The 27,956-nt window shown below is 53.7% G+C and overlaps 1 protein-coding gene across 9 annotated transcripts in view; it reads left to right on the top strand.

The window, feature by feature from the left end:
- Positions 1-25,859, top strand: part of PAX8 (paired box 8) — a 57,039-nt gene extending 31,180 nt beyond the window's left edge. For 2 of the 9 annotated variants that reach the window (XM_082746585.1, XM_082746580.1), the window contains 10 exons: positions 58-223; positions 2,166-2,366; positions 3,714-3,802; positions 4,075-4,200; positions 4,464-4,651; positions 8,717-8,840; positions 9,307-9,513; positions 16,151-16,252; positions 23,056-23,142; positions 24,628-25,859. In XM_082746585.1, the coding sequence (XP_082602711.1) occupies positions 58-223; positions 2,166-2,366; positions 3,714-3,802; positions 4,075-4,200; positions 4,464-4,651; positions 8,717-8,840; positions 9,307-9,513; positions 16,151-16,252; positions 23,056-23,142; positions 24,628-24,704 (1,367 nt within the window). In that variant the 3' untranslated portion in view covers positions 24,705-25,859. Of the gene's footprint in view, positions 1-30; positions 224-2,165; positions 2,367-3,713; positions 3,803-4,074; positions 4,201-4,463; positions 4,652-8,716; positions 8,841-9,306; positions 9,514-16,150; positions 16,253-23,055; positions 23,143-24,627 lie in introns of all 9 variants that reach the window. The other 7 variants (XM_082746584.1, XM_082746587.1, XM_082746583.1 and 4 more) reach the window with 7 other exon arrangements.
- Positions 25,860-27,956: the final 2,097 nt, after the last annotated feature.

Genomic DNA, 27,956 nt, shown 5'->3' with positions numbered 1-27,956 from the left:
CCACCGCCCTGCCCTGCCTGGCCTTGACAGCTGTTCCTGGGACTACTGTCTTCTTAGGCCACGGAGGGCTGAACCAACTGGGAGGAGCCTTTGTGAACGGCCGACCCCTGCCGGAAGTGGTGCGTCAACGCATCGTGGACCTGGCCCACCAGGGCGTGCGGCCCTGTGACATCTCCCGCCAGCTCCGAGTCAGCCATGGCTGTGTCAGCAAAATCCTCGGCAGGTAAGCACGAAATTCATCATAAGCACGAAATTCACCACGAGCCACCTTCCGCGCAGGGTTTGCCTTGGGAGGTCCACCTTGCGACCACGCCCCTTCCTCTGGGCGCACTAGGTCAGCTCCCACGTCCAGCTTCCCTCCCGGTGGTGCCTCCCCACCCACTGCTCTTCTGTAATTTTCCTGTCCTTGCTTCTTTCTTTGTCCATTTCTCCTTCCTTTCATTTCTCCCTCCCCCTTTGCTCCTGTGCCCCATCTCTCATTTTTAGGGGCCTCCCCACTCCTAAAGCTTGAGATGCTTCCCCAAAGCACCCCAGCCCCACCCTGGCTGAGACCAAGGGAAACGGAGCAGCCAGGGAGGGGACACACAGGAGAGGTGGCTCCTGCGGTCTCACTCCCTGCATGAGGGATATTTGAGTGTGCTTCTTAAACTCTTAAGTCCCAGAGCACCTGCAAAGGAGCACCAGGGTTCCTTGATGAGCTGCACAGCCCTAAGCCTGGTCCACACCGACATATAAATCACAGCATCTTCTCCAGGAGCCAGACCTGGGTGTTGTGATTTTTAGGGGATGACAGGGACCAGTTAAGAACACTCATGCCAGAGCAGTGGTTCATCACCAGGTCTGCACGAGGGAGTCACCTGGGGAAACCTAGTTAAAAAATAGGTATGTGTGTCTAGGCCCAAGCCCACACTCGTTATTAAAGCAGAACTTTAGGAGAACAGGCCCAAAGGTTTGTATAGTGTTAAGGCTCCTTCAAGGGATTCCAGTTTTCAATACCCAGAGTTGAGGACCACCGGCCCAAAGTTTCAGGAGGGACCAGGAGCAGCAAAGCCTTGCTTCTGGGCTGACAGAGCATAGCCTGGAGAGCCACTCCCAAAATGCCCCTTCCCTGGGGGACTTGAGGCTTTGCAGCAGCTCAGTGTACTTGTCTCCCTCACCCAGCTCATAGGTGGATTCAGCAACAGTCCTGGTTTAAAGAGCCAAAGGGACCTGACTGTAGCTGAACTGTGGAGAGCTCTGGCTTCCTGACTGAAGTTGCCAAGGACAAGGGCACTGTCCCACCCCCTCTGCCTCGGGTCAGGAGAGGGGCTCCTAGGATGGACTGCAGTGCCCTCAAGAGATGAGTCTGGAATGGCTATGGTAGACAAGCAGAGTTTTAAAGAACCAAGCTTTATTCTCTGACAGAAGAGACCAGAGAGTTTCCACCACAAAGAGGGGAAAGTTATCCTGACCTAAGTTACGAATCTACCAAAGCAGCTGTCTGGGGCTTAAAGGAGAGGAAAAGTGGACAGCCTGAGAGAGCAGGCTTGGCTTGAGGGGCTGGATGTGGTTGGGGATCCAAGCCAGGCCGGCATTCCAGAGTCCGGGAAGAACAGCTTCCACCTGAACTATGTAATCTGGTAGAAAGCCAGTGGCCAACCAGGGTGGTGGTGGGGGCGGTGGGGGGAGAAGGTAGGGGAGCAAAGGTAAGACAGAGCCGAGGGCCCAACAATCCAAGCTGGCCTCCTGGGGAGGCATAAAGCCAGGATGGCCAAGAACGGTGAGTCAAGCTTTAACCCCGGAAAGCTGCATAGAGAAACCCACTACTGTGAACTTTTATGGACGCACAGACATACGCAGCAAAACTTCCTTTCTTAAAGGGAGATTGTTTGTATGCCATAGGAGGCTCTTGTGGGAACTCAGATGCAGGATACTGGCAGGAGGGAAAAAGGGAGAAGCCAGGTGTCCAGGGCGAAGTCATGAGCTGGGGGCTCTGGTTTGGCAGCAGCATAAACCTACTCATGCAAGGGAAACAGACAGTGCCAGGAACATTAAGTATCTGAGCCCAGCCCTGGGGGTACATCTTACCCCCAGAAGCCTTGGGGAGGAACAAGAGTCTCTGGCTAAGTCCCAGCCCGGAGACACCACCTGCTTATTGGGTAATTCTTTGGGGTTCTCTATTGGAGTAGGTACTACGAGACTGGCAGCATCCGGCCTGGAGTGATAGGGGGCTCCAAGCCCAAGGTGGCCACCCCCAAGGTGGTGGAGAAGATTGGAGACTACAAGCGGCAGAACCCCACCATGTTTGCCTGGGAGATCCGAGACCGGCTCCTGGCGGAGGGTGTCTGTGACAATGACACTGTGCCCAGTGTCAGCTCCATCAATAGGTAAGAGGGACACAGCCACCGGGTTGGGGGGAGGGGAAGAGTCAGAGCACCTGGGCTTTGGGGAAACCATGATAGAGACCCAAAGGAGGGCTGGCTTGGGTGGAAGAGAGCCTAGGAAGGGCCCTCCTGCTGAAAAGCTAAGCAGGAAGCACCCTAGGTGCTACAGAGCAGGATTCACACCTCCCCACTGCTCTGCGACACTCCTGTCCCCACCCCACCCCACCCCACCCCACCCCACCCCTAGTTGTACTTTGCCAGTTTCCTTCTTCACACGCTATATCCTCTTCCATTCGATAAAAGAATCCTGAAGTGACCCTTTTCTGGGCCACACGACCCCTAACCTGGCCCTCATTCAAGCATTCACTCAATTGTTTGGTCATTCAATTATTCACTCATAGCCTCAATCAATCATTTATCACTCATTCATTCCCATATACGTAATTCACTCATTATGTGCTAGGCCCCGGGAACACACAATCCTTGTCCTTGTGGAGCTTATAGTCTAGAGAGAAGACAGATGCTATCAAGTACTGAGTGCCGCCACACACAATTGTAAAAATGCAGCTCTCAGTCCTCCTAGGGAGAGGAACATGAGGTACGTGAGCTAGCATGGGGTGCTTGGTTTAGGAAGGAAAAAAAAGATGTCCCTGAGAAAGAAAGAATGAGTAAGAGTTAACTAAGTAAAAAGGGAAGCCAAAGATGCTCTGAAACAACACACGCAAAGGCCCTGTGGCTCACAGATCTTAGACAAGAAGCTGAAAGGAAGCCAGCAGACAGAAGGGGAGCACAAGGTAAGCTGAGGTGGAAATATCAGCAAAGACTGCCTTTTAGAGGCTGGTGGCCATGTCACATATTCTTGCCTGTGATCTGTAAGAAACGGGACAGACTGTCAGCAGGAGGCTGAGTTGCATTTCAAAATGTCCACTCCGGGTACAATAGGGAGAACAGATCAGAAAAAGTCAAGAGCAGGTAGGGATGGGCCAGTGAGGGATCCCTGAATGGCCTGAATGAAGTTGCTGACTGTGACATGCAGAGAGGAGTCAATGCTGGAGAGGTTTAGAAGGTCAAACCCAAGAACTTCATGATGGCTTTGATAGAGGAGGGAGGGAGGCAGAGGTGAGGCCCCACCGATCTTTCTATCTTGAGTTTCCAGTGGAACTGATCATGAAACAGGAACACTGGGAAGGACCAGGTGTGAGGAGTGAGGTCAGGGGGTTGGTTTTAGACAGGTTGTCCTTGAGGCACCTCTAAGTTACCCAAAAAAACTCAGAAAGGCACGGGATCCCAGGCCTCGTGAGTCCTGTTTCCTCCTCTTCTCTCTAATGGCCTTTCTGGTCTTCCTTACAGAATCATCCGGACCAAAGTGCAGCAACCGTTCAACCTCCCCATGGACAGCTGCGTGGCCACCAAGTCCCTGAGCCCAGGACATACGCTGAGTGAGTGCTGATGTGCTGGCACGCTCAACCTTGCATGCAAACACCCATGTGCAAACACATAGTCACACACACGCCCACACAGACAAACACACTGGCGTGGACTGAGCCCTTCTGCAAGGACAAAGCTTCGCTGGGTCCCGGGAAAGATGCGCTGACACACTTAGGGGCAGCAACATTTCAGGCAGCCTTCATTCCAAGAACCCCTCCCACAAGGGACTCTGAGGGGTGTCCCCCCTCCATGTGCTAACCCTCTCCCTCTCATCCCACTGCAGTCCCCAGCTCGGCTGTAACCCCCCCAGAGTCACCCCAGTCAGACTCTCTGGGCTCCACCTACTCCATCAACGGGCTCCTGGGGATCGCTCAGCCGGGCAGCGACAGCAAGAGGAAAATGGATGACAGTGAGTGTCAGGGAACCAGAGGGCAGCTTGGGGTGCAGGAGGGTGGTCTGCTCAGGCTCCAAGGGGACTGGTAGCTCCAGACTTTGCAGAGGCTGGTGACTCCCACCTACAGCACATGGCCTGCCCCTAAGCTGGCCACAGTCCCCCAGCCTGGAGCCGGGTCCTCCCCGTCCCTCTGCAGCCCAGAGTCTGCCCCTCCAGTCCCGCCTGGGGCATGGGTAGGTGGGTCCCCTGAATGCTTTCTCCCTGCCTGGGGACGCCAGGTGACCAGGACAGCTGCCGGCTGAGCATCGACTCCCAGAGCAGCAGCAGCGGGCCCCGCAAGCACCTGCGCACGGACGCCTTCAGCCAGCACCACCTGGAGCCGCTCGAGTGCCCCTTTGAGCGGCAGCACTACCCGGAGGCCTATGCCTCCCCCAGCCACACCAAAGGCGAGCAGGTGAGCAGCCAGGTGAGTGGTGGTGCAGTGGCAGGCAGGGGCCGCCCAATAGCACGGTCTCGGGAAGACTCCTAGGCTGCTTGCTGCTTGCCACCCGATCAACCAGAAGTTGCACCAGTGGGCCCAGGGTGCGTGCTTCCTGTGGCGCCTTGCAAGTCAGCCTTTATTTTACCAGATGCTGGTACCTTCCTCCTTCTGCCCCCAGCCCCCTCAGCTTCCCTCACTCTTAGCCTCTGAGCTCTGCCCTTTCCCAAAGAGCGACACACCCTGGCCTCGCCTTCCCTCTGTCCTCTGCGGCTTTCCCAGAGCAGTCAGGTCCTACAGCTCTGAAGCGGCAGCTCAAAGCCCTACACCATGACCTTGACGAGCACCGCCAGCGTACCCCCGGCCACTCACACCTGCACACCATAAGATCTGCTTTACTCACGCTCCCGAGCAGGTCCTTCCCGTTCACACCTCTCTGCCCTGGCACACAGCATGCCCGCCCCACGGAGCGCCTTGCCTTCCACCTTCCTGCCTGGAAAAGTACTGCTTGGCCGTCATCACGAGTCAGCTCAAGCACCCCTTACCCACGATTCGAGCCCTGCCCCACAGCCATGCTCCATGTCTCCCTGGTCCGTGCTTCTGTCCAACCAGCAGCCACCCCAGTAACTTCTCACGGCCTACTCTAATTGCCCAGGGGGCAGAGGTATAGACAGTGGGTTTCCTAAGGCAAGGCAGCATCTAGAAGCATTTTTTTCTTTTTATTTTAATCTCCAGCACCAACGTGGTGCCCCTCTTAAAAGAGATACTCAGTAAACCGGTATTAGTGAGTGAGCTGAGAAATCCAGAACAATAAATTGCAGGTTGCGGGGGAGTTTTGATGTCCAGTGCTCAGGACAGGTAAAATGGTTTACAGTGGGTCCACTTCTGGGAAAAGCTAACAGAGACGTCCCTGGTCTCCCCGCCGAGGCCAGCAGAGACTCCAGAGCTCTGACAGAACTTCTGGGACCACCGGCCCCTCCGTTCATGTGTATCTGTCCACAGTAGCAGCGGCTCCCGTCCCCACCCCCATGATCCCTCCCCAGGTCAGCCAGCTGAGGAATTCCCTTAGGGTGGGTCCGCTCACCCCACTTTGCTCATGCTGTCATTTGATCCGGCAGTGAGGCAAGCCTTACGCCTTGAAAGTCTGAGCAGGACAATGCGGACGAGGCCAATAAGGGGCTGAACCACGGCCAGTGACCGTCTGGGCTGCTGGGCCCACGCCAGCATCGCAGCTGGCTAGGCAATCTGCGTCAGCGATTTTTATCAGCCTGGGCTGTGGCCACCACGAGGGGGTGCAGAGAAAGTTGGCCGTCAGCAGACCTGGGGAGAGGGCCGGAGTGCTCATCTGAGAGTCAGCACACGGCTCCCCAAGGGACGTGCAGCTCTGGGCTCCCTCACAGGGAGCCCGCTCTGTGTGCAAGCACCAGCTTTCCTGCAGAAATCCTGCTGCCTAGACACTGGGCACCCGCTGGGTCCCAAAGCCACCTCCTGGCTCTATGGCTGAGCCCCCAGAGGGCCCCGCCTGATGATGACAGGGAGACCAAGACCAGCATCAAGCTGGCCCATGCACATAGGGAATCAGGGTCTTAGAGAGTCGTGGAGCCACAGGGACCTTGGGGACCACGGAGCCCAGTCTTTCCATTTGTGTGGCGATAACCCAGGGCTGGGGGGTAGACAGAGCCTGGGGGAGTGATCGGTTGTGGAGCTCAGGTCTGCCGGCCTTGGTTTCCTTCTGACTGGCCTGCCGGCTCCCTGTTTTAGATACAATGCTTCCACATCAGTTCTCACTCGAAGGCTAGAGAAAGAGAGTTTGAAAACCATGGAACTGCTCCAACCTCTTGTCCTATAGATAAGAAAGTGGACGCTCGGCAGTGTCCATCCACGATTCATTCCTCCCTCAGTCAATCTGCTCGCTCATTCATTCACCCGGTTGGGTGGTAAGGGGCAGGGAGCGCCCAGCCTGTGCCGAGGGCTCCCTGTGTCTGAGCCCCTGCCTCTCCTGTCCTTGGTGACTCGGACTTTGTCATCCAAGGACACTGCGCACTCTCACCTGGCCCCAGGAAGGCCCTCTGGCCTGGGGAGCTGAGAGTGAGAAGCATAGGTCCTCACACTCGACCTCAGGATTGGGGGGGGAAGGCACAGCCATCTTCCCTTTCAGATCGACAAGGAGGAAAGCATTCAGCGGAAACACCACGTGGCCTACTCCTGGTTCTGGTTGCTGTTTCACCACTAGGCACAGCCAGGAGTCACAGTGAGGAACAGTTCTTTGTCCTCTCTTTCACGAGGGCAACAAGAACACATCAGCCAAATGTGAATATTATGACAGCCACCGAGAACTTTGCAGCTTATGACTCTGCACAGAATTCAGAAATAATAATACCTTTTAGAGCAATGTCCTGGGCATTCTGTGCTAAGCATTTAATGTATGTATAAAAAAATCTCATATAGTCCTTACATCCGCCTGGTGACGCAGATTCAATTTTCCCTGTTAAAGGGATGAGTGGCTGATCACGGCAGACCCAGGCCTCAAGCTGGCCCATGTGCTAGAGCATTATGTCCCTGTGCCCCCGGATTCAAGTTCAATCCCAGGAAGAAATCCGGCCATCACTGGGATGACTGGGGACTTCGGGGGGAACTGGGGGACATTTTATTTCCCCACTGAACTGTCTGGATTTGGGAAAGCTAGGGATTTTGAGTTTGTATTTGTTATCAAATCAACACAACCATAAGGCATTTTAAACTTTTCTTACACTCTCTAGAAATTAGGTATTTTGCTCGATTTCATTAAGCCTGACTCTAAGCAGCTTCCCCCTACCTCGAAGCAGGCCCGCCTCAGAAAACCATGGAACCAGAGAACCATTCAGTCAGTAATCACAACCATATGACAATGGTGCCCTTGTGGCCTCTAGAAATGCCTGCAGCTTCCAGAAGTGCCTGGCAGGCAACCTGAAAACGCCGTAGCCCTTTGGAGAACCCAGCTCCATAAAAATCGTTAGAAGTGAACCCATTATGTAACCACGGAGCGTTCGTTGCTTTTACCATTGCACACAGAGTGTGTTTGTGACGTGTGTGACCCACACGCAGAGGACAGGTGTGTGCTTGTGTGTGCTATCCTGTCCCCCTCGAGGGAGGGAGTGACAGTGAGGGGTAGTGCACACTAGCCTATAACTGAACAAGGGAGAAAGAAAACCTCACAGGTACTTAATAAAGAGGATTTTGTTTGTTTTATTTTGTTTAAGCAAAATTAGCCCCAAGGATCACCTTCCAGCAGAAGCAGCAAATTAAATTGACTTGGATATAGAGGAGAGGAAGAAGACAGCCACCTGTTGGGGGTGGGGGTGTTATATCTGCTGCTTCCCTGAAGGAAGAGCACTGCGGCAGCCTAGCACCTGTGTCACTCTTGCCTGGGGACTTGCCTCTGGGCTTCAGGCTCTCCACCTATAAAACAGACACAGTATTGCCTGCCCATGTCACAGGGCTGTGGGGGTCAGCGGACAGGTTAATGTGGGCAAAGCTCTAATGTGCGCCCTTGGCAAACGGCTGTGGTTATGACGTCATCCAGTTGAGCACAAGGTTGGGGAGCATGGACGGGAGAGCCAGACCTCTAGGTTTCCATCCTGCCTCTGCCCCATAGGGGAACCTACCAGGTTTCGTGGCCTCCGCGGCTGTGTTTCCCATCTGGAGAGGCTTAAACGAATGAATGGGTGAAGCACTCTGAAACCCGCCACAGAGAGACGGCTCCTGCTCTACAGCCTGTTCTCTGAGGGTCCAGACCCTGTGGGGTCAGCCAAGCCGTGGAGCCACCAGGTGGCTTTGAATCCCGGGGCTGCACTAGCAGAAGCTGGGAGCCGGGGATTGGGAGAACAGTGGGGTTGCCAGTCCAGTGGGAGAATAAGAAACCCAAGAACCCATTAACAGGCTAAGTGGAGTCCAGCTGGAGTGCAAAGAAGGAAGAAAGGAAAGGAGCCTTTCTGTGCAGATCAGGTCTCAGGGTCCCCTAGTGAGGACTGAGGCCAGGGGACCCCCACACGCTGACTTCTCTTTGTTCCCCAGGGCCTCTACCCGCTGCCCTTGCTCAACAGCGCCGCCCTGGACGACGGCAAGGCCACCCTGACCCCTTCCAACACACCCTTGGGGCGCAACCTCTCGACTCACCAGACCTACCCGGTGGTGGCAGGTACGATGCCTGGAATGTCTTGGGCCACGTGGGCCCAGCTGCGCAGAGGGGCTGGAAGGCAGAGCGTGGACGGCCCTGAGGCGGAGGTGGCTAGCGCCCTGGGCCTGCTGAGGAGAGGTGGGCTGTGCCGGCTGGGCCTCGGGGTGGGTACAGAGGGTCCGGCCTCCCGGTGGCCCACCGCCTCCTCCGCGCTCCCCCACTGCAGTGGGGGAGGGGAGGGGGGCACACACAGTCCTTCCGCACCTCAGAGGCACAGCACGGAGGCAGAGCTTCTGTCTCCCCAGCCCCCACTCACCCCGAGGAACACGCGCAGCCCCTCCCATCACCCCCAGACTCAGAGAGGAGCCGTCTGCCCCAGCGCCCCGCCCGCTCTCCCCCAACCCCACATCTCATGGCTGGGTTTGTGCATGTGCCCACCCCATCATCTCACACCCCTCTCTCCTTGTTGTCTCCCTCCCTCCGGCAGATCCTCATTCACCCTTCGCCATAAAGCAGGAAACCCCCGAGGTGTCCAGTTCTAGCTCCACCCCTTCCTCTTTATCTAGCTCCGCCTTTTTGGATCTGCAGCAAGTCGGCTCCGGGGTCCCAGCCGGTGCCTCGGTCCCGCCCTTCAATGCCTTTCCCCATGCTGCCTCCGTGTACGGGCAGTTCACGGGCCAGGCCCTCCTCTCAGGTACGACAGGGAGGTCCCGGGCAGCTCTCGCGGGGGGTGGGAGCGGGGGGGATCTCAGGGCCGGCCACCAGTCCCCTGCTTTGGGGTCCAGCCCCCTCTCTGGCCTTCAGTTCTGTCCGCCATCACTCTATTCCCTAAATCTTCCCACAACTTTTGGACATGCTCATATGTGGAGCTCTGTGCTGGCAACATCAGGCGGTGGGAGGGGCAGTCGATGCCCGGAAGAGGGGTGCCTGGCTGATTTCTAGAAACTTGCTCCAAAGCCCCATGGACAAGCAGGGACGTTAAGGTCAGGAGCTGGGCAGTATAAAGCAGTGAACACTTGGTTAGGGTGAGAAATAAAAAAGAAGGGAAAAAGAACTTTGGAGGGGAAAAAGTCGTTGGCTTTTGTAGCCAATGAATGGACCAAATTTCTAAAGACAACAGGGTCTGTCCCCATTGGGTCTCCATAGTGTATCTCTTTTTATACCCAACTTAGCAGTGTCACCCTTGGAGAACACTGAAGCAGAGTTACTCACCAGCTTGAGAGAAGAGAACAGAGGGACCTTCCATCAGGAACCTCACTGGCTCAAAACATTTAAAGCTGGAAGCACTTAGGGGCATCTACAGCAAATCTGTCCTTACACTGATGGGAAACAGACCCAGGAAGGAGAAGGGCCTGGTTAAGGTCCCTGAATAGGCATGTGGTGTCTGGCAGAGTGAGGGCTCAACCTGCGTTCACCCCAAGTTATAAATCAAACTGGGTCTCCCCAGCAGAAGGACATCAGCCTATCCAGCCAGGGCCTGGGCAGTAGCCGAAAGAGTCAGGGTATCCAGCTTGGGCAGGTGGCCTGGAGTGGAATAAGCAAAGAGAGCAGAGACCCATTATCATCTCCAGATATCGGAAGGGCTTCCCCAACAATGGGACTATTTGAGATATGGGCCCAAGGCATTGAACTAGAACCCAAGGAGGAAGCCAGAAGTGAGGCAGTCCTTCTTGGCCAGTGGTTTTCAACTTTCTGGGCCTCAAAACACTCTCTTGAAGTGACAGCTTTTACAGAAGCCAGGTATCCAAACCAGACAAATGCAGAGCTACTCTGTTTGAAGCAGGAACTCTGCCCCTGAAAGCCCTGGGACCACCAAACTAGAAAACCAAGACCTCTGCCTGCCCAGTAGGACCACAAGGTCGTTTATTCACGTCCACAGACCCTGTCGGATAGCTGCCTCTATATTCTGTCCGGCAGGCACCTGTGATTTTTACTCTCTGTACATGCCCACCTGTCTGATGTGGGAGGCCCTCTTGGAAGAAGTGGGCACAGAGGTAAAGGGTTAACAAAGGAAGTCCAGTGTGTGGGCTGAGAGACAGTGTTTCGGGGCATGGAGCAAGGAAGCGAACGTTGACTCAGAGTTCAAAATTTCAAAAGCTGGTGAAGTCAGCGGAGATGGGTCATTTGTTTTGACCAAAGTGATTAAAGAAGAAAAATCCGTGAGCTGAGTGGGATGATGTCAGCCAGAGAAAATGGGATAGGGAGGGTGGGAGGCGAGCCAGGGAGTAAAGGGACTCCCATCCCCTGCAGGGTGGAGAGGCCCGATCGTGGGTGAGGCTGCCCGCTTCGTGTGAATGGCAGGCCCGGAGCAGGAGGGCTGCGGTAAGGCAGCAAGGGGTGAGGTGTGGGTGAAGCGTGTGATGCTGGGGAATGGGACTTTGGTTACTGTGTGAGTCGCTCAGAGACTTGGCAGGCCCAGTGGAGTGGAGAGGGAAGGGCAGGTGTCCATGGGAAGCGGTCTTGGGTAGTCGTATGAAGTATAGTTGGAACAGCCCGGGGCAAAGTGCTCCCCCACAGTCCCCCCACAACTTTCTCCCCTCCCATCACCCTGTGAGGGCTTCAAGCACCTCCTGTCAACACGCAGTCAAACCGGGTGCCACTTCCACTCTCTGCCAGTTCTTAGACTAGTGGCCATGCCGACTCTCTAGACCGACGGCAGGAAGGGAAGGTTATCCACCACATGGGGTAAGGAAGACGCCAGGGTGCCGAGCATGGCCCCTGCGAGAGCCACTGGGGGGCTGCAAGGCTCGGAAGACGTGGCACCAGAGGCAGGGACTCAGAAAAGCAAGAGGTGCCCAGACTTGGAGGTACCGGGTCCAGGCAGGTTGCTAAGAACAGGAAGCAAGTCAGGGCTGCGGTTCACAGAGTTGGGCCAGCTCTGTAGCTAAGGATCAGCGTGTTCATGCAGAGCCCAGGGTGTTGACCCTCAGCTCCTTGAAGACCAACCACCTGTGGCCTCTGGTCAAGAATGGGCCTAAATGCGTAACCTGTGGCTGAGCCGTGGTGATCGGGATGTGAGGAGACCCAGGGAGAAGGAAGGCTAGGAGGAACGATCTCAAGAGTCCAGGAACCTAGAAATTGACCCAAAGGAGAAAGAGGTGAACTTGAAAGGAAGGGAAGGTAGCCCAGACTGAATTATTCTGAGGTAGTGCTGCAGACCAGAGGAAGGGGCAGGACAGCTGAGTTTTCCTTCCAGATTCAGCGTGGCCCTACCGGCTCTCCTCCTCTGAGTGGCTTCCAAAGGATCCTCCCAGCTGCATCTCCATCTCCCCCCGGGGTCTTCTCCTCTCCTTGCTCAGTGGCTCTGATTGTGCGATTTCCAGGGTGACTGTCCTTCTGGGTCTCAGCTTCTCCCTAATTAGCCAAAAAAGTAGCATCAGGGTTTGGGGAACAATAGGATTGCCCCTGATATTCCTGTCGTTTCCCTTCAGATGCCCCAGTCTGGGTCCCACACACTTGCAAGAGTGATATCAAGGCCGTCCCTGTCCTGCCTGTCCTGGGGCTGACTCCAGCTCAGCTGATCAGAAAGCTCTGAGTTTGGTTTTATCATCAAAGAGTCCATTACCCGCCTCCATTCTTTTGTGCGAAATTATATTTAGTCCTGCCAAAGAGATTTCTGGATTGCTATAAATTTTCTTTGCTATCAGAACAAGATAAGGAATTGAAAAGGGGTCACATAGAGGGCAGACATCAAAGTGGACAAATAAAATTGTCTGCAATCACCTCTACCCTCTGAATTCCTCGGAGGAATGCTACCAATATTTAGAACTTTTACCAGTATTTCTAGGGCGCTAGGGTTTTCTTATAGAACCCCACTTCATAGCCAGCCAACATGGGCCTATATCTACATCACCTTCTGAAAAACAGGGCCATGTTGGAAGTATATTTGAGTGCTGAGGAGATGCGAATCAGAAAAACTCATGAGGAAGAGCCTTAAAAATAAGTAAGTCAGTTAAAGCTCATGGTTAGGCCACGTTGGAACTCATGTCCTCATGGTTTCTGTGGTTTCATTTCTGAGAAGTTTGTAAGGTTCGCGGCTTTTTGGAAGAAAGCACTTATGTAAGGAACGGAAGCAGAGTTTTGAGGGATTGACAAGGAAGTTAAAGGGGCCACAGCCTGGGTGAGAGCCATCCTATAGAAAATCTTGCTAGACTTCCCAGGAGGGCCAGGTTTCCTGGAAGCCTTTGGGATGTGCCTCTGGCATTTGATTCAGAAACTTCTGTCCCACCGGGAGAAAACATGGGGACTGAGGAGAGGTGAAGATTGAAATCTCAGAATTTAAGGGAGTGAGACTGATGGATGTATTTCTAAGAGCAGTCTAAGGGCTGGTTTCATGGGATGGGGTCCCACAGGGCAACTGCGGCTAAATTAAATTGTGGCTTCAGGGGACCCCATGCCCCAGGGCTGGGTCCACGGAGCTTCCAAGCTCAAGAAGCAGTAGGAGCAGGTGATGGGATGGGGTGGATGAGGGTGGGAAAAAGGGGAATGTGGGACCACAAGAGGCCTGGAGAGTACCTAGGCCAGCACCAGCAAAGAGGTGGCCTAAGAGCCAAGACTGACCTCCTCACCTCCAGCCACAGTCTTGGTAGACACAGATACAGCCTCAGAATCCTGCTCAACACAGTGTACCAGGGAGCCCCTACCAAAGAATTTAGGGGTAGACTGAACCTAATTTGCAATCTCTTATTTAACCTAGCTCTTCACGAGACAGACAGGAAGATGTAATTCAGAGCAATTAAGGGGTTTGTCACTCAGCCACAGTCTGGCTTGGATCTAGAAGCAGGAGGAGGAAAGAGAGAAGCATCAGGCTTGAATTAGCCACCACCCTTTTCCATCACTCTCCTTTGCATGCACCTGTCTACCCTCTGTACCCCTGCCACCCCACAGGCTTCTTGTCACCCCTTTCTCTCATGGGCTCCAGTACCTGGCCAGGTGCTTCATCTGAGGGCTGAAGGGGCTGAGTCTGATAGCTGATTGTATTGCACTCTTCTTGGAAGAGAGATCAGATTTTACTTTGGTATATCTTCTGCGTATTTCTCCCTCTACTTCTGAATATACTGAAATTTCCTTGCCTCACCTGGGTTTCCAGTCCCTCATCTGTTTGGACCCTGGGTCAAGTGAACTGAACCCACCTGCAGCATTTGGGTAGATTCTTCCCTGTTTGGTCCAGCATCAACCACAGCAGGACATTGTACTAAAGTCAAACAAATTAGGAGGTGGTATATGAAAACATTCACATAGCTTTAGATAATAAACACTGATGGCTTATTCAAATTTGTTCTGTAATGGTTCCCATGACATGTAGTCATTTATAGAATGTGTCCATCGCCCTGCTCAGTGTCCGCCTGTAGCATGGAATGCTGGCTCTGAGTTATACTGGTCATACTGTAGCAGTAGTAATAAGGTGCATAAGGCTACTCTTCCTGTTTTCCTCCCACTTTGCACACGAAGACACAAGCTTGGGCACATAGGTGACTGGTCTAAGGGCACTTGGAAAATTAGCTGTAGCAGCAGACTAAGGACTGAGGTCCTCTGGTGCCCACACCATTCCCTCCAGAGAAAGGGCAGAAGCCCAGAAGGCTGGGTCTTGTCTGCTGACCCCCAGGCTTGCCTCCACACGTCCATCTGATCTCGTGCCCCATCTTGAGTTAATGGCGGCCCTGCTAATTTAGCATTCTTATTCACTGCTGTATTCCCAGTACTCAGAAAAGTGCCTAGGACATCATACTTACTCAAAAAATCTTTACTGAATGCACAAACAGTCGTCAGGGAATCCCTAGAAATCAAGGTAAGAGTTAGTCCTTCCGGTATCGACGACTCATAAGGTTCCATGGGACATACCTTCCCTTTCATCATTCCTGGCCACCCCTTGGTGAGTTTGAAGCATGCAGGACCTGGGGCAAGGGGGGGGAAACTTGGGGGGAAAAAAAGTTGGACAAGCAGGGATATAGAAAGAATGACCTTGGCAAGTTGGTTGACAGGCTCACAGGGTGTCCATGCAAGTCCTAGGAGAAGAAGCAGCCCCTTTGCGGAAGAGGCAGAGGCATTTGGGGGAAATGGTCATAATCGAACATAATGGTTCTCAACCCAGGACGATTTTGCCCCCTGGGGACATAGGGCAATATTTAGAGATATTTAGGGTTGTCACACGGTGGGGGCGGGGGAGGGTGCTGGGCTGCTGCTACTGACACCTTCTGAGTAGATACCACGGGTGCTGCTGAATGTCCCGCAATGCAAGGAACAGCCCCCTCGCAAAGATGGCACCAAATGTCAAGAGTGCTGGAGTTGAGGAAATCCCGTAACTATCACCAAGAACTGGGTTGACCAAATAATTCATCACTCACACTGGGCATTTGAGAGTGAAATGGGCATTATTAATACATATGCTGGCGTGGGGGTCCTAACCTGGGCAGAAGTGGGCAAGCCAGGATGTGCTACCAAGAATCCCTGGGTGAGGGAAGAGTTCCATCCGGGCCTGTGGGACATGGTGGCTGCGGAAGAAACACAGCCAGTCAGATGGGGCCTTCAAAACGGGAAGGCTTGACTTCTGGGTATAAGGAAGAAGTAAAGCCAGGGCAATCAGACAGGTCTCCAGAGCTGCCTCAGTGCCACTGAGGCAAGGGCATTATAAACAGAGGGGGGTGTCTGTTTTACTGAAAATGTGGGGTTTTCCCTCCCTCAGAAATGGGGTTACCAGTTGTCTAGTTCATGTTCACATGTAAACGCTGAGTATCTCCCAGCCCACATCTCCTTTCTAGGTCAGGGATCACCGGTAGGTTTTGTGTCCTTCACAGCTCTGATAGGAAGACCCTCTCTGGTCCCCTAGCAAACAGTACAACGATTGATTAGCAGTGTCTGCCTCAGATCCAGAAAAAGGGTGGTCAAAGGTAGTGGCCCAAAGGCCACACCTGTGCCATCCCTTGCTCCTGAGCCTCAGAACTGGGGCTGGGAGACCATGAGTCTGAGTCCAGTGGCCTCTGACCTATTACGGCTGCACCCACTGCTGTTCTCGATGCTGGCGGGATAATAAGGACCCAGAAGACATAGCCTCCAGCCTCCCTCCAACAGCATGAGCTTTTTGTGAGTGAATTAAGATTCACGCAAGTGAAATCATTGGATAATACAGGACTGCAATAGGCAGGTGCTCTCTGCACAGTGCGGCCTGCGCCCTGAACTCGGAGAAGGGAGGAGGGGGAAGCGGGTTTGGAGAGTGGCTTGAGAGAGAGCTGGCCTTGGCACGAGGAAAGACTTGCTGAGCCTCAGGGAAGCAAGACAGGAAGTGCCAGAGCCCACAGTAGCTGAGCTAATGATTCCTCGTTGTATTTTTCCAGGGAGAGAGATGGTGGGACCCACACTGCCCGGATACCCACCCCACATCCCCACCAGTGGACAGGGCAGCTATGCCTCTTCTGCCATCGCGGGCATGGTGGCAGGTAAGGAGGCAGGGGGCTGGGCAGGAGGGGAGTTCTACAAACAGGAGGTGTGGGCCAGAGGTGGAGCGTGAGGGGACAGGAGGGTGTGTCCCATGCACAGACTTCCCAAAGGGCATGGCAGGACCCACCAAAGGGCACAGGTTGTAAATGCCTCCAGGCAAGATGTTAGTTCTGGGTCCTTAACTCTCCCCTGCTCAACCTCCTTCTTCCCACATGCTCCCAGACTCCCCATGATGAAATGGGCGCGGCGGAGACAGACCAGTGTTCAAATCCAAGCTCTGCCACTTCCTCCATTGACTCAGTGAGCCTTGACGGAGAGCCTTGATGGAGAGTGCTTTAGGGGTCCGCAGAGCGATGTGAGCTGAACACCAGCCTGGCCCTTGAACCATCCATGGTCTTCCAGGCATTTCCCTCTGGTGAATCTGTATGCCCTTTCTGCACAGTCTGAGTGTGAATGGTGTTGGTGATGATGATGATGATGATGGTTGACATATACCTTCCTTTACACCCCACCCCCACTCAACCCTGTATGGGTGGGACCCATGTTCTAGGGACTCCCAGGGTACCCAGGAGACTTGCTGGGATTTCTCCACCATCATTTGAACCGTCCTGGATTCCTGTGTGCCAGTCCTTTGGGTTTCTTTATCTACCAGCATGATCATTGCTCAAAAGTGACCCGGGGTGTCAAGGTGTAGGCGAGGGAGGAAGACAAGGGGCGAGTCACATTCCCTCTGTTAGGGAGTTATGGGAAGGACCTAAGGGTGGATAGCGCAGAATCAAGCCATTTCTACTGCCTCAAGAGGTCCTAGGACCTGGAGCTTCTGGAATGGGCTGTGAATCAGAGCATCTGTGACCCCCATGCCAGCCTCTGTGGCTCTGACCCTAGACCCTTAGCAGATACACCCAGGTCTGCTTCCCTCCCTCCCTGGCAGGGACTGTTCTTTGCCAGCCACCCACTCTGGGTGCCCAGTGCTGAGGCAGGTGGGCTGGGCTCTCCTGGGCCGAGGGCGGGGAGGGAGACTGGAGGGAAGGAAGGAGGCTCCGAGCTCCCTGGGAACCTGCTGAGCTGGCACTTGTTGCCGGCCTGGTTACCGTGGCGATGTGCTTAATGCAGCGTTGAAAATACAGAATACTGACTCCTCTCTCCCTCCTGGCCCTGGACTCCCTCCCTCCCTCCCTTCCTCTTCTGGAGCGTGAAATGAGATTGGTCAAGATAAAAAAGGAAAAGATTCGGTTATTTTTTTAAGAGTGTGGATAATGGGGCCTCTCAATCAAAATCCCAGGCTCCAGTCGGCTCCCCCATCCCCCGTCCAACCTCTCCACCTTCCAGGCCGCCTGCTTAGAGGAGGAGGAGGGAACAGAAAGCACAGGGCTTTTCTCTTAATTATGAATCATTCCCCAGGGCCAGGCCCAGGGCAAGGGGGTCCAGGAGCCTGGAGTCTGACCTGGGAGGTAGCTGGAAGGTTTGGGCCTCTCATCAAAGGCCCCCAGGTGTTTCGAGAAAGATCTCATCCTGAGTGAGTGTGGTGGGAAAAAAAGAAAAAAGAAAAAAAAAAACATACAATACAGTTGATGAACTACCATTGAATTGCAAAAGGATGGGCCTTGCCTTGCATGGGGCTCCCCAATCAGTTGTGTGTAAATAAGTTTCCAGAAAATGGAATACTATTTAATGCATCATCTGGGTCCTAGGAATGCCACGGTACAAATGAAGTCTTTTTTTTTTTTTTTTTTTTAATTTATTTTATTGAGAGGGAAAGAGTACAAGCAAGGGGAGCAGTAGAGGGAGAGGGAGAAGCAGGATCCCTGCTGAGCAGGGAGCCCGATGTGGGGCTCAGATCACAGAACCCTGGAATCATGACCTGAGCAGAAGGCAGACGCTCAATGGACTGAGCCACCCAGGCGCCCTATACAAATGAATTCTTAAGGAAGGTTGTGTTTTTTTTTTTCCCCATAAAATATTATTTGTCCATCTCTTACCAGTAGCCACAATCTTCCAGTGGGCTGAATGGTGATGCTTTCCATTAAAATTAATAAACCTTCACTGATCCTCCTCCTCTCTCTCTCTCCCTGCCTCTCTGCCTACTTGTGATCTCTGTCTGTCAAATAAATAAATAAAATCTTTAAAAAAATAAAAAATAAACCTTCACTGAGCATCTATTGTGTGCTAGGTGCAGAACATGTGCTTAATGCAAGGCATGCCAGTGAAGTCTTCAATCACCTATGGAAGGAAGGTGACGATCATTTATTATGCACTTCTGTGTGCCTGGTCATTCATAGATACAGCTTTCTTGCTTAATCCTCACCATAGGACGGGGAGGCTGGTATAATTCTAGTTTAATATAGATAAGGAAACAAGTTTAGTGTGCTCAGGGTCTCTATGAACCGCACTAGGTGGTTGAGTTGTTCAAACACAGGTCTTCTGATTTCAAATCTAGGGCTCTTCCTACTATATGGCACTGCCTCCTACAATACCAGAAATAACAACACATATTCTAAGAAAGCAACACAAGAACAGGACCAGGACAGAATTCTCTTATCCACTCATCTGTTTTGCTTTCTCATGGTTGTTGTTGTTCCTGCCCCATTAACAGAGTTGATGACCCTCACACCAGCTCTAGAGCGGACCGGCAACTCCAGACAGATGGATCCATTCATCCATCCACTCAGCTTTCCACCGTGTGTCTTTGTACACATTTTCCACCTATCCGTGCTTCTTCTTACCCATTCATCCCTCCTTCCATCCTCCGTCTTTCCATTCATCTTTCCTTCCATCCATTGTTCCTTCTATGCACTAATCTATCCAACCTTTCTTACATCCATCCTTTCAGTGAGCCATCCATCCTTCTATCTACCCACCCACCCATCCATCCATCCATCCATCCATCCATATATCCTTCCATCCATCCATCCATCCATATATCCACCCACCCATCCATCCATCCATCCATCCATATATCCTTCCATCCATCCATCCATCCATCCATCCATCCATATATCCTTCCATCCATCCATCCATCCATCCATCCATCCATATATCCTTCCATCCATCCATCCCTTCATCTATCCATCTTCCTGCCATCCATCCTCCATTACCCAGCCTTTCAACCATTCTTGCATCCTTCCATTCATTCACCACCTTTTCACCTAACAAATGTCAGTTGAATGTCTGTGGCATAGGATGCTGGGGGGTTATAGCAGTGAACAAGGCAGGTCCCTCTATTCATGGAGCTTAGGACCTAATAGTGGAGGGAAAAGTACAGTAAACAAGTCAATGAATGAATAAAGAAGATAATTTCAGATAGTGATTAAGTGCCGTGAAGATAATAAAGTAGAATGATGTCACAAAGAGCCACAGGGAGAGGAGATCACTACTTTAGATTGGGTGAACAGGGGAGACCTCTCTGAGAAGGTGTTCAAAGTGGTCAGCCAAGTGATGAACTGGAGCAGGCCATCCCCAGCCCAAAAGAACAGCAAGTGCAAAGGCCCCGAGGCAAGAACCAGTTTAGCATGATCACACATGGAAAGGGGGTGAGTATATCTAAGAACAGCAAGTGAATGGGGAAAGCATTACAAAAGGAGGGGATTTGGGGAGTGGCTGGGTCAAATTTTAAGACTACTTGGGCTTCTAGGAAAACAGAGAGTAGCTAGTCAAAAGCAGAAACACAGAGACCAGTTAGGGGAGGGACAATTGCAATAGTTCACTCAAGACATGACCATAGGCACCTGGGTGGCTCAGTAGATTAAGCATCTGCCTTCAGTTCAGGTCATGATCCCAGGGTCCAGGGATCAAGTCCCGCATGGGGCACCCTGCTCAGCAGGGAGTGGCTTCTGCCTCTCTCTCTCTGCCCTTGTTCATGCTTTCTCTCTCTCTCTCAAATAAATAAATAAAATCTTAAAAAAAAAAAAAAAAAGACAGATGGGGCTTGGGCTGGGGAGGTAGCAATGAAGGAGGAGAAAAGAGACACTGAGGCTATGTTAGTGGGACAGCCAACAATACTTACTGGTGATTTGGCTGTAGGGGTTCCAAAACAGAGGCTACAAGGATGACTCCTAGGCTTGGGGCTTGGGAAAATGCATGACTGGTGGTGGTGGCAAGTAAAAATGTGGGAGACCAAGAGAGAAGGAGGTAGAGCGTGTGGCACGTGGAAATTAAGAGTTCTATAGGCCCCAAGAGGATTGAGACACCTCCAAATACCCAGTTTAATAAGGCAGTAGCACTGATATATGTCTCAAGTCAGGAAAGAATTCTGGCTAGGGCATAAATTTCAGCCATCGTACTGAGCTGTTATTTAATGCCAACGGATTAGACAAGATCACTAGAAAGAGAATGTGGATGGAAAATCACAGAAGGCTCACAAACCAGGCCTTCAGCATTTAGAGCTCGAGGAGAGAAGAAACCAGCAAAGAGAGTGAGTGGGGGAGGACAGTGGATCCGGCAGCAGAGGCATCACAAAACCCAAAGGCGTTAGAAGGAGCGATGACCTGAATCACGGTCAGCTAGGAGGTCGGGGGAGGGGATAGGGAGGGGATAGGGGAGTGACCATTGCAATGATTGGCGTGGAAGTTGTGGGATTTCGGGGATCAGCACTCCTGTCGGGAATAAGAGGTAAGGGCAGAAACCAGGAAGGAAGCACAGAAAGGGGCTGGTAGCCAGAGTTGGGGCAGAAAAAAACGATGCAGAAGATGGCAGAGCATGTTTGCTGGGTGGAGGAAGTGGTAATTAGGAAGGAGAGATTGACAGAGCAGAAAAGAAGGGACAGATTGTAGGGCCAAGACCTTGGAAGGGTGAGTGGGGTGGGATGCAGAGCAAAGCGGACAGGGGATAGCCCTGAGGTAGAGCGAGGCCTTTCGTGGGTGTAGGGGCCTTTCATCCATGTGGCTGGGGCAGGTGGACGGATCTGGTGGCGGGGAGAAGCTGCTCCCAGGCATGTACCCCCTCCTGTGCCCCCAGCCCTACACCAGCCTCCGTGTAACCGAAGCATATAGGTCTTGGTGAATATGTGTTTAGTAAGTAAGTGTGTGAGTGAGTGAAATGCATGGGTAAGTGACAAAATGAGAGAGGAAGCAATGTGTATTTTCCACCAATGTCTTCCTCGTGCTTCTGAGCCAGCAGTGTTTGGCACCGGGTGGAAGAAAAGGCACAGGGCCCCTGGCTTCCCACTAGGGTGCTCTGATACCAGGCTGTTCTGGGGTCCACCAGCAATAAATGGGGAACAGTTAGCATTGTGGGACACAAGGAAGACCCCTGGAGTAGGAGCGAGGGGCTGGGATTCTAGTGCAGGCTCTAACTGAACACGGGACCTGGGGTAAATGTCTCTCCCTCTCTGGGGAGCGATTTCTTCATGGGAAAATAATCAAAGTTAGCATGTTTTGAGAGTTTTTTATATAGCAAGTGTGGGGCTCACCATTTAATGGATATTATCTAATTTAATCGTCCCTAAACCCCACGAGACAGGGACAATAATTCACCCCATGTTACAGATGAGGAAATCAAGGCTCCGAGAGGAGACGTGACTGGCCAGGGTACGCAGCTGAGGAGTGGAGAGCAGAGGTTTGACTCCAGGCAGGCCAGCTGTGGATCTGGTGGTGGGGAGCTGGAGCTGAAAAGCTTGCACTTTCAAGCTTCCCTTCCAGAGTCTGTGAAAGAGACGGGAAGCCACAGAAGGTCCTCAGACCCCAACAGCAGATGAGGTTTTGAAAGGCCGTGCGGACTGACAGGGGATGGCGGAGTTGGCAGGAACCTGGCTTTGCCTCGGCTCAGAAGCACGTAAAGGGATTATCTGGAATTCAGAGCCCTAAGGTCAAGTTCTGCTCTGCTATTTGCCGCCAACGCCAATGTGGGATTTGAGGCAAACTGCTTAATCCTGGGGCACTCCCAACATCTTCCCTTATAAATTGGCGGTATTAATGGGGGCTTGAGAGCTAGCTGGTGAGGATAAAGGGGATGAGTGAGTGGGAAATCGTTTTGCAGTCTCTAAGCTCCCTGGGGAGTATGGATGGTACTGGAGAGGGCTGCTTGGGTCTGTTGCTGTCGTCTGCTATTTCTCTGGTCAGTCACTCCTTTGGTAAAGCCAAGAATCCACTCGCAGAAGGAGGTGATCTGATGAACTTTGTTTCAATTCATGCACTGAGTTTGCTTCAGGGGGCAGACTTGGAATGCGACAGGGACATCCTCGGAGCAAGTCCCAGGACAGATTTCCCTACAGGGCGTTCCCTCCCTCTGCTCTTTCCTCTAATCCTCACTCGGGACCCCCTCCCCTCCCCGCCACCTCACCCCTGCCCCTAACAAACTCAGACCTAGGGAGGCTAACAAGTGTACGACCTGAGCATTCTTTCTGTGGCTGTTTCTGGCCCCTCTCACTCCCTAAGGCCCCTCCTGGAATGACCTTCTGCCGGAGGTCCACGCAGCAGAAAAAGCGGCTACAACTTGGGCCCTAGAGTCCCAGTGCAGCTTCCAAACACCACTAAGCCCTTCAGCTGCGTGTGCTTCTGCAGGTCTCCAAGCCTCAGCTTTTTTACCTGAAAAATGGGCCTTAAAATATCACGCCCCTCCTGGGGTAGCCAGGAGGACTGAGCTTGTCAGGGCAGTGCCTCTGGTACCTGGCAATAAAGGGCTCTGTCCAAAGTGATGCAGTCTAGGGGCCCCCAAAGGTGGGTCCTCTGAGCTCACCTTGTCCTGCCCCGGCTTCCCCTGTGCCCCAGGGCTCACCCAATGGCAGCCCTGCAGACCCTTCTCCCCACCCCCAAGCCTACGGTGGTGTGTCCACCTCACAGGCCTCTCACCTGTGTGCCTCCAACAGGAAGCGAATACTCTGGCAATGCCTACAGCCACACCCCGTACTCCTCCTACGGCGAGGCCTGGCGCTTCCCCAACTCCAGCTTGCTGAGTAAGTCCGCTGGGGGCCACCCAGGCCCTCTGCTGCATGGGGTGGGGTGGGGGTACAGGGCTGGGCTGGGCCAAAAATCCGTCTGAAAGGCAGCCGGAGGCCCAGAGGAGATGGAGGGTCTGGGGAGACAGGTGCTCTTGGCAGGCCAAGCGGGTGGAGGGAAGCCAGAGCCCCGGGTTGTCTGGAGGGAAAGCACAGAAGCGGGAGACTTTCTTCTCCTTGTCATGCTCCCTCCTGCCGCCTGAGGCCATGTGTCGGGTGTAAGATTCGTAGCTCAGGCCTTGGGAGGGCAAGGGTGGACTCAAGAAACGTCTCAGAGTGGACTTCCCGTCTTCAGGGGCTCAGAGTGCAGCCGCGTCCAGCCGCGGTGACTCTGAGACATGGGTGCCCAGCAGGATGCCAGCTGCCCTCTGGCCCCTGGGAGCGCGCTGTTGGCAAACGGAGGCCATCCTGCTGTACACATAAACCATCTCAGTGTCGCACCAGGGGCTCATGACTCCAGACCAAAACCCTCACACGGGATCCTTTGTTCACATTCCCAGTATTTGGCTTGAGATGCAGATGCCCCCTTCCGTGGAAGGTCCAGAGAGTGAGCCGTGGGTTCCCCTTCACCCATCTCTTGACCGGGGGCCATGGGCTAGATACAGAAGCTTTTTAGGAAACCAGGCCCCATAAATGGAAACTCAAGGGATTCTGCTAGAGTCTCCCAGAGCGATGACCTTGAGGGTCTCAGAGCAAACCTGAGCCCAGGAAAAGCGATGAGGCCAGTGTGGCCCACCCCATGGGCACTGTCATAGGCCTGGCAGGACCATCCATCTCCAAGTCTCCCTCTCCTGCCGTGACCCCCTGGCATTCCAGAAGCGACCAGAAGGATGGCTCACTTGGGCTCTGTTTGCCAGATGGGTTCAACTCTAAGCCACCTTTCTGTTCGATTTTATCAGAAAGGATGAGGCTGCTGAGCTGGGCCAGGGGGCAGGGCACCTCCCTGCCAACCCCACCTGGGCTGCCTATCCTGCAGGTGGACAATCTCCCCAGGGAGGCCCTCAAAGGCACATTTCCCCTGGGCACTCGGGATTCTAGTCCTTCTGGGCCCTAAGAGGAAGATTCTCTGACCTCTCACTGTTTGGGCAAGGGTTGGGACGGCCTCAGGAATCCCCCAGTGTGCTTGGTTCTTCGGGGTTCCAGATGTAACTGCTGCCAATTGCCCTTTCCCTGAGACGAGGGTGTTGAAGGTCAAGGCGATCCTGGGAGGAGGGGCAAGAAGCCACGGTTCTCATTCTGGCCAGAAACCCGAAGGTGAGGCGGGAGAAGGAGGAAATAGGGCCGGAGAGGAGTTAATCTTTGATGATCAGATAGGCCTAAGGAGTAGATGATTAACTTATGTTGTCTTCAAGGTTAGCAGATGCAGGAGAGACTATGTGGTGCAATTTCCACTCTGACCAGCGGTGTGGTTGTTGTTGTTTTTTTTTTTTTAAACATGTCCAGGTTCCCCGTATTATTACAGTTCCACATCAAGGCCAAGTGCGCCACCCACCACCGCCACGGCCTTTGACCATCTGTAGTTGCTATGGGGACAGTGGGAGCAACTGAGCACCAGGAGGACTTGGCCTGGGACAGGCCTCAGAGAGTCACACAAAGGAATCTTTATTTATTACATGAAAAATAACCGCAAGTCCAGCACTGCGGCGCACTCCCTGTGTGGTTGTTTTAATGAACCATGAAAGACAGGATAACTTTGGAGAAGGCCAAACTGTCCTCTAAGACTCCATAAGGAGGGGCAGGAGTCCCAGGGAAAGAGAGAACGGTTCTGTTCCAAAAGAGAACGGAATGGAAAAAATGTGGAGAGAAGAAGGAACAGTCGAGGAGCTCGAGAGGGATGGCGCAGGGGCCCACGATGGGCTTAGGACCCCACGATGGGCTTAGGACCCCACGGGGGCCCCCTGGCTCCACCATCGACAGGCTTTCGGAAGTGCGGCCCACACCCCGCAGCCAGGCGCCAGTGCTCCCGTCACAGCCCCTCGGAGAGCCGCCTCCCGCCTGCCCCACAGCTGAGGCTCCGGCTGTCCACCTTCTCCACTCAGCTTGCTTGGCATTTCTGCACCTCCCTCCTGGCCAGGGCTGAGGGCTGGGTCAAAGCCGGAAGCTCCTCCTGATGGTCACCGGGACCTTCCTGTCGCCTGCTGCTGAGAACCTGTGAGCACGCCCCAGTTCTCCGGTGGATCACCCCCTCGCAGCCAGATCAGCCCACTCCAGCTGGAGACAACCATTCCCAAAGGCACCCCACCCCCAACCCTGGCTCCTGGGGAGTCACCTGCAGCCCTGGGGTAGAGTGAGGCCCAATTGCTGGGGGCCCGCTTCCCTTCCCCGACATCCCCTGCCCTGCCAGGTGTGCCCCCTGCAGCCCCAGCCCACAGCAACTCAAGAGTCCCCGTGGCAACCCCCCCAAGCCAGCATGGAGGTGCCCTCTCCGGCCTCCCTGCCCTGCAACCCTTGCCCCCGCCAAAGCCTGACTGTAAATACTATAAATGAAGCTCTGTTTGGGTCAAGCTTCCCTCATTCCACCCCCAGACTTTGGCCTCTCAGTGAATTGTCTCCCTGCCATGTTGGGCTTCTCTCCTTGATGCTTCTTTTCTTTTTCTTTTTTCTTTTTTCTTTTTTTTTTTTTTAAAGACAACCCATCATTACCACATAACTCAATAAACCATTACTCTTCGTCTAAGGCTTTGGGGTTGGCTGGGGAAGGAAGCAGCCTGGGTCTGGGCTTTCTCCAGAGAACTTCAGAGCCCCCATGGACCACGAGCTCACTGTGGGGTGGGGGGCGGGGAGTTGAAGGACCGTGGGCTGTCCAGAAGCCCTGACTTCGCATTCCCCCTCTCCCTCTGTTGCTAGACGTTGAACTCCGGGCAGTCACATCTCCTCAACTTTGATTTCCACTGTGAGTGAACACCAGGACAAAATGAGCACATGGCACGGTGCCCGGGGCCAGTCTTAGACTTCCCACAAGTAGTCGCTCTCGTTATTCACAGGAAGCCAGAGAAGCTGCAGGGAGGACTGGAGAAGGTTCTGGAAACACAATAACCTGGGGCCTACATAACAGCTCCCGTGCCTCCTGGAGCGGGAGAGGAGGAGGGGTGAAGACGTCTCCTGGGCAGTGCTGTGTGCCAGAGTCGGTGCGAAAGGCATCCAATAGATAAGTTGGGATTAGCTCCATTTTACATTTGAGGAAACTGAAGCTCAGACAAAATGAAATAACTTGCTCAAGGTGGGAAATAGTGGGTTCAATCAAGTTTTCTTGGAAGGACTGGGTGATGGGAGGCCCTGGGTGTGCAGGGCCATGAGGAGCCGAGGGAGCCTGTGGGGACTTGCAGACAATCCCTGTCTGAGAAATGCAGGAGAACATGGGTCAACATAAAATGGTGGCTGTGAGGGCTCTGCCCCCACCAGGACGCTTGGCCTGCAGGCACCTTCTCCATGTGGGGCGCAGCGGGAACAAGGGGCAACGCGCCCTGTTAAATGCTGACAGCAGGGCAGACAACTCAGGTTGAGTCAGATGAAGAGAGAACTCCTCAGCCACCATGGACTCCAAGACTAGGAAGGCTGAGGAAGAGACATAGGGCTCTTACTATCCACCCCCCCCCCCGTCTCTTCCCTAAAGAGAAGCCGGGGATGCTCACCAAGGATGGCATGAGTGTAGAGCCGTGGGACCATCCCATAGAGAAAACCAGCCTCGTGTCTGAGAGGACCCGAATTGAGGCTCATTTTCCAGTAACAGCGCTTCCCTCTACAACAAGCTTAGCCACAGGCTCCTCATCATCTCAAACCTCTGAGTCCCTGAGTACCCTAAGGCAGCCCCCCACCTGGTTCTGAGGAGCAACGAACCACCCGCCCCCATCCAAGATCACTTTGAGATATGCGGTGCCCCTGGCAGGCCTCCTCCAAACCCCAAACAGCAAAGGGATTTAGGCTGTGCTTTTGCTACGGGGTGACCATGGTTCAGAACTCCCCTTCCTTTCTCTGAGGTGCTGAGCATCCCTGGGCACTTTGCCTCAAGCAAGTGTTGGTGTGTGGTCTGTGGTGTGGGCCAAGGGCAGCATGGCTGGCCAGTACCTACCCAGACATTTGATCTGTCAATTCGACCGTCAAACCACGGTCCCCCTTTGGAAAATGCAGTCATCTATGCATTCTGGGAAAGCGACCATTTGAGGTGCCCCAGGTATTGCGAGGCGCTGTTGAGAGAAGTCGGGGCCACACTGGCAGTGCTTGGTAAAGAACTATGAAGAGGATGGGGGGACATAGGGGTTGGGTTACCACATAGCAAGGTTTCTGTGAAGGGTTGCGGGAGTTGAGTGTGTGGGGAGGATAATGGGGGATGGGGCCTGGGCCTGTGGATTCCCAAGGCACCATGGGCCCACCATCACCCACCCTGCAGAGCAGCTACAACAATCCCAGTGACAGCCCGTTTGAGGAGGCCTCCACAGCTTTCCCGGCAGCTCTCCCTGCTGCTCCCTTATCTTCACTCATCCCCTTCTGTGACCTCTACCCCCTGCCCCTGCTAACATGGCCAGGCCTGCCCAGTGTCAGGAGCTCACAGAAGTCTGAGCGGGCCAGGCAGCCCCTGCAGGTGGCCGTAAAAGTTCCTGCTAGGAGACAGAGCAGCTCAGACCACCTGGACCACGAGATGGAGTAGAACCCATCTTTCCAAGGTGGGCTGGAGCTGGTGTGATCCTCAGGCCTCTAGGAGTGGGGACAGGGGCAGCTGGGAGTCCTGCCTCCAAGATCCGCCCCAGGCTGGTTCACCTCCGTGGCTCCTCCAA

The sequence above is a fragment of the Mustela nivalis genome, assembly GCF_964662115.1.
Source record: "Mustela nivalis genome assembly, chromosome: 8".
Taxonomy (NCBI): Eukaryota; Metazoa; Chordata; class Mammalia; order Carnivora; family Mustelidae; genus Mustela; species Mustela nivalis.
The sequence above is the reverse complement of the archived record's forward strand: the minus strand, read 5'-3'. Positions and strand labels throughout refer to the sequence as shown.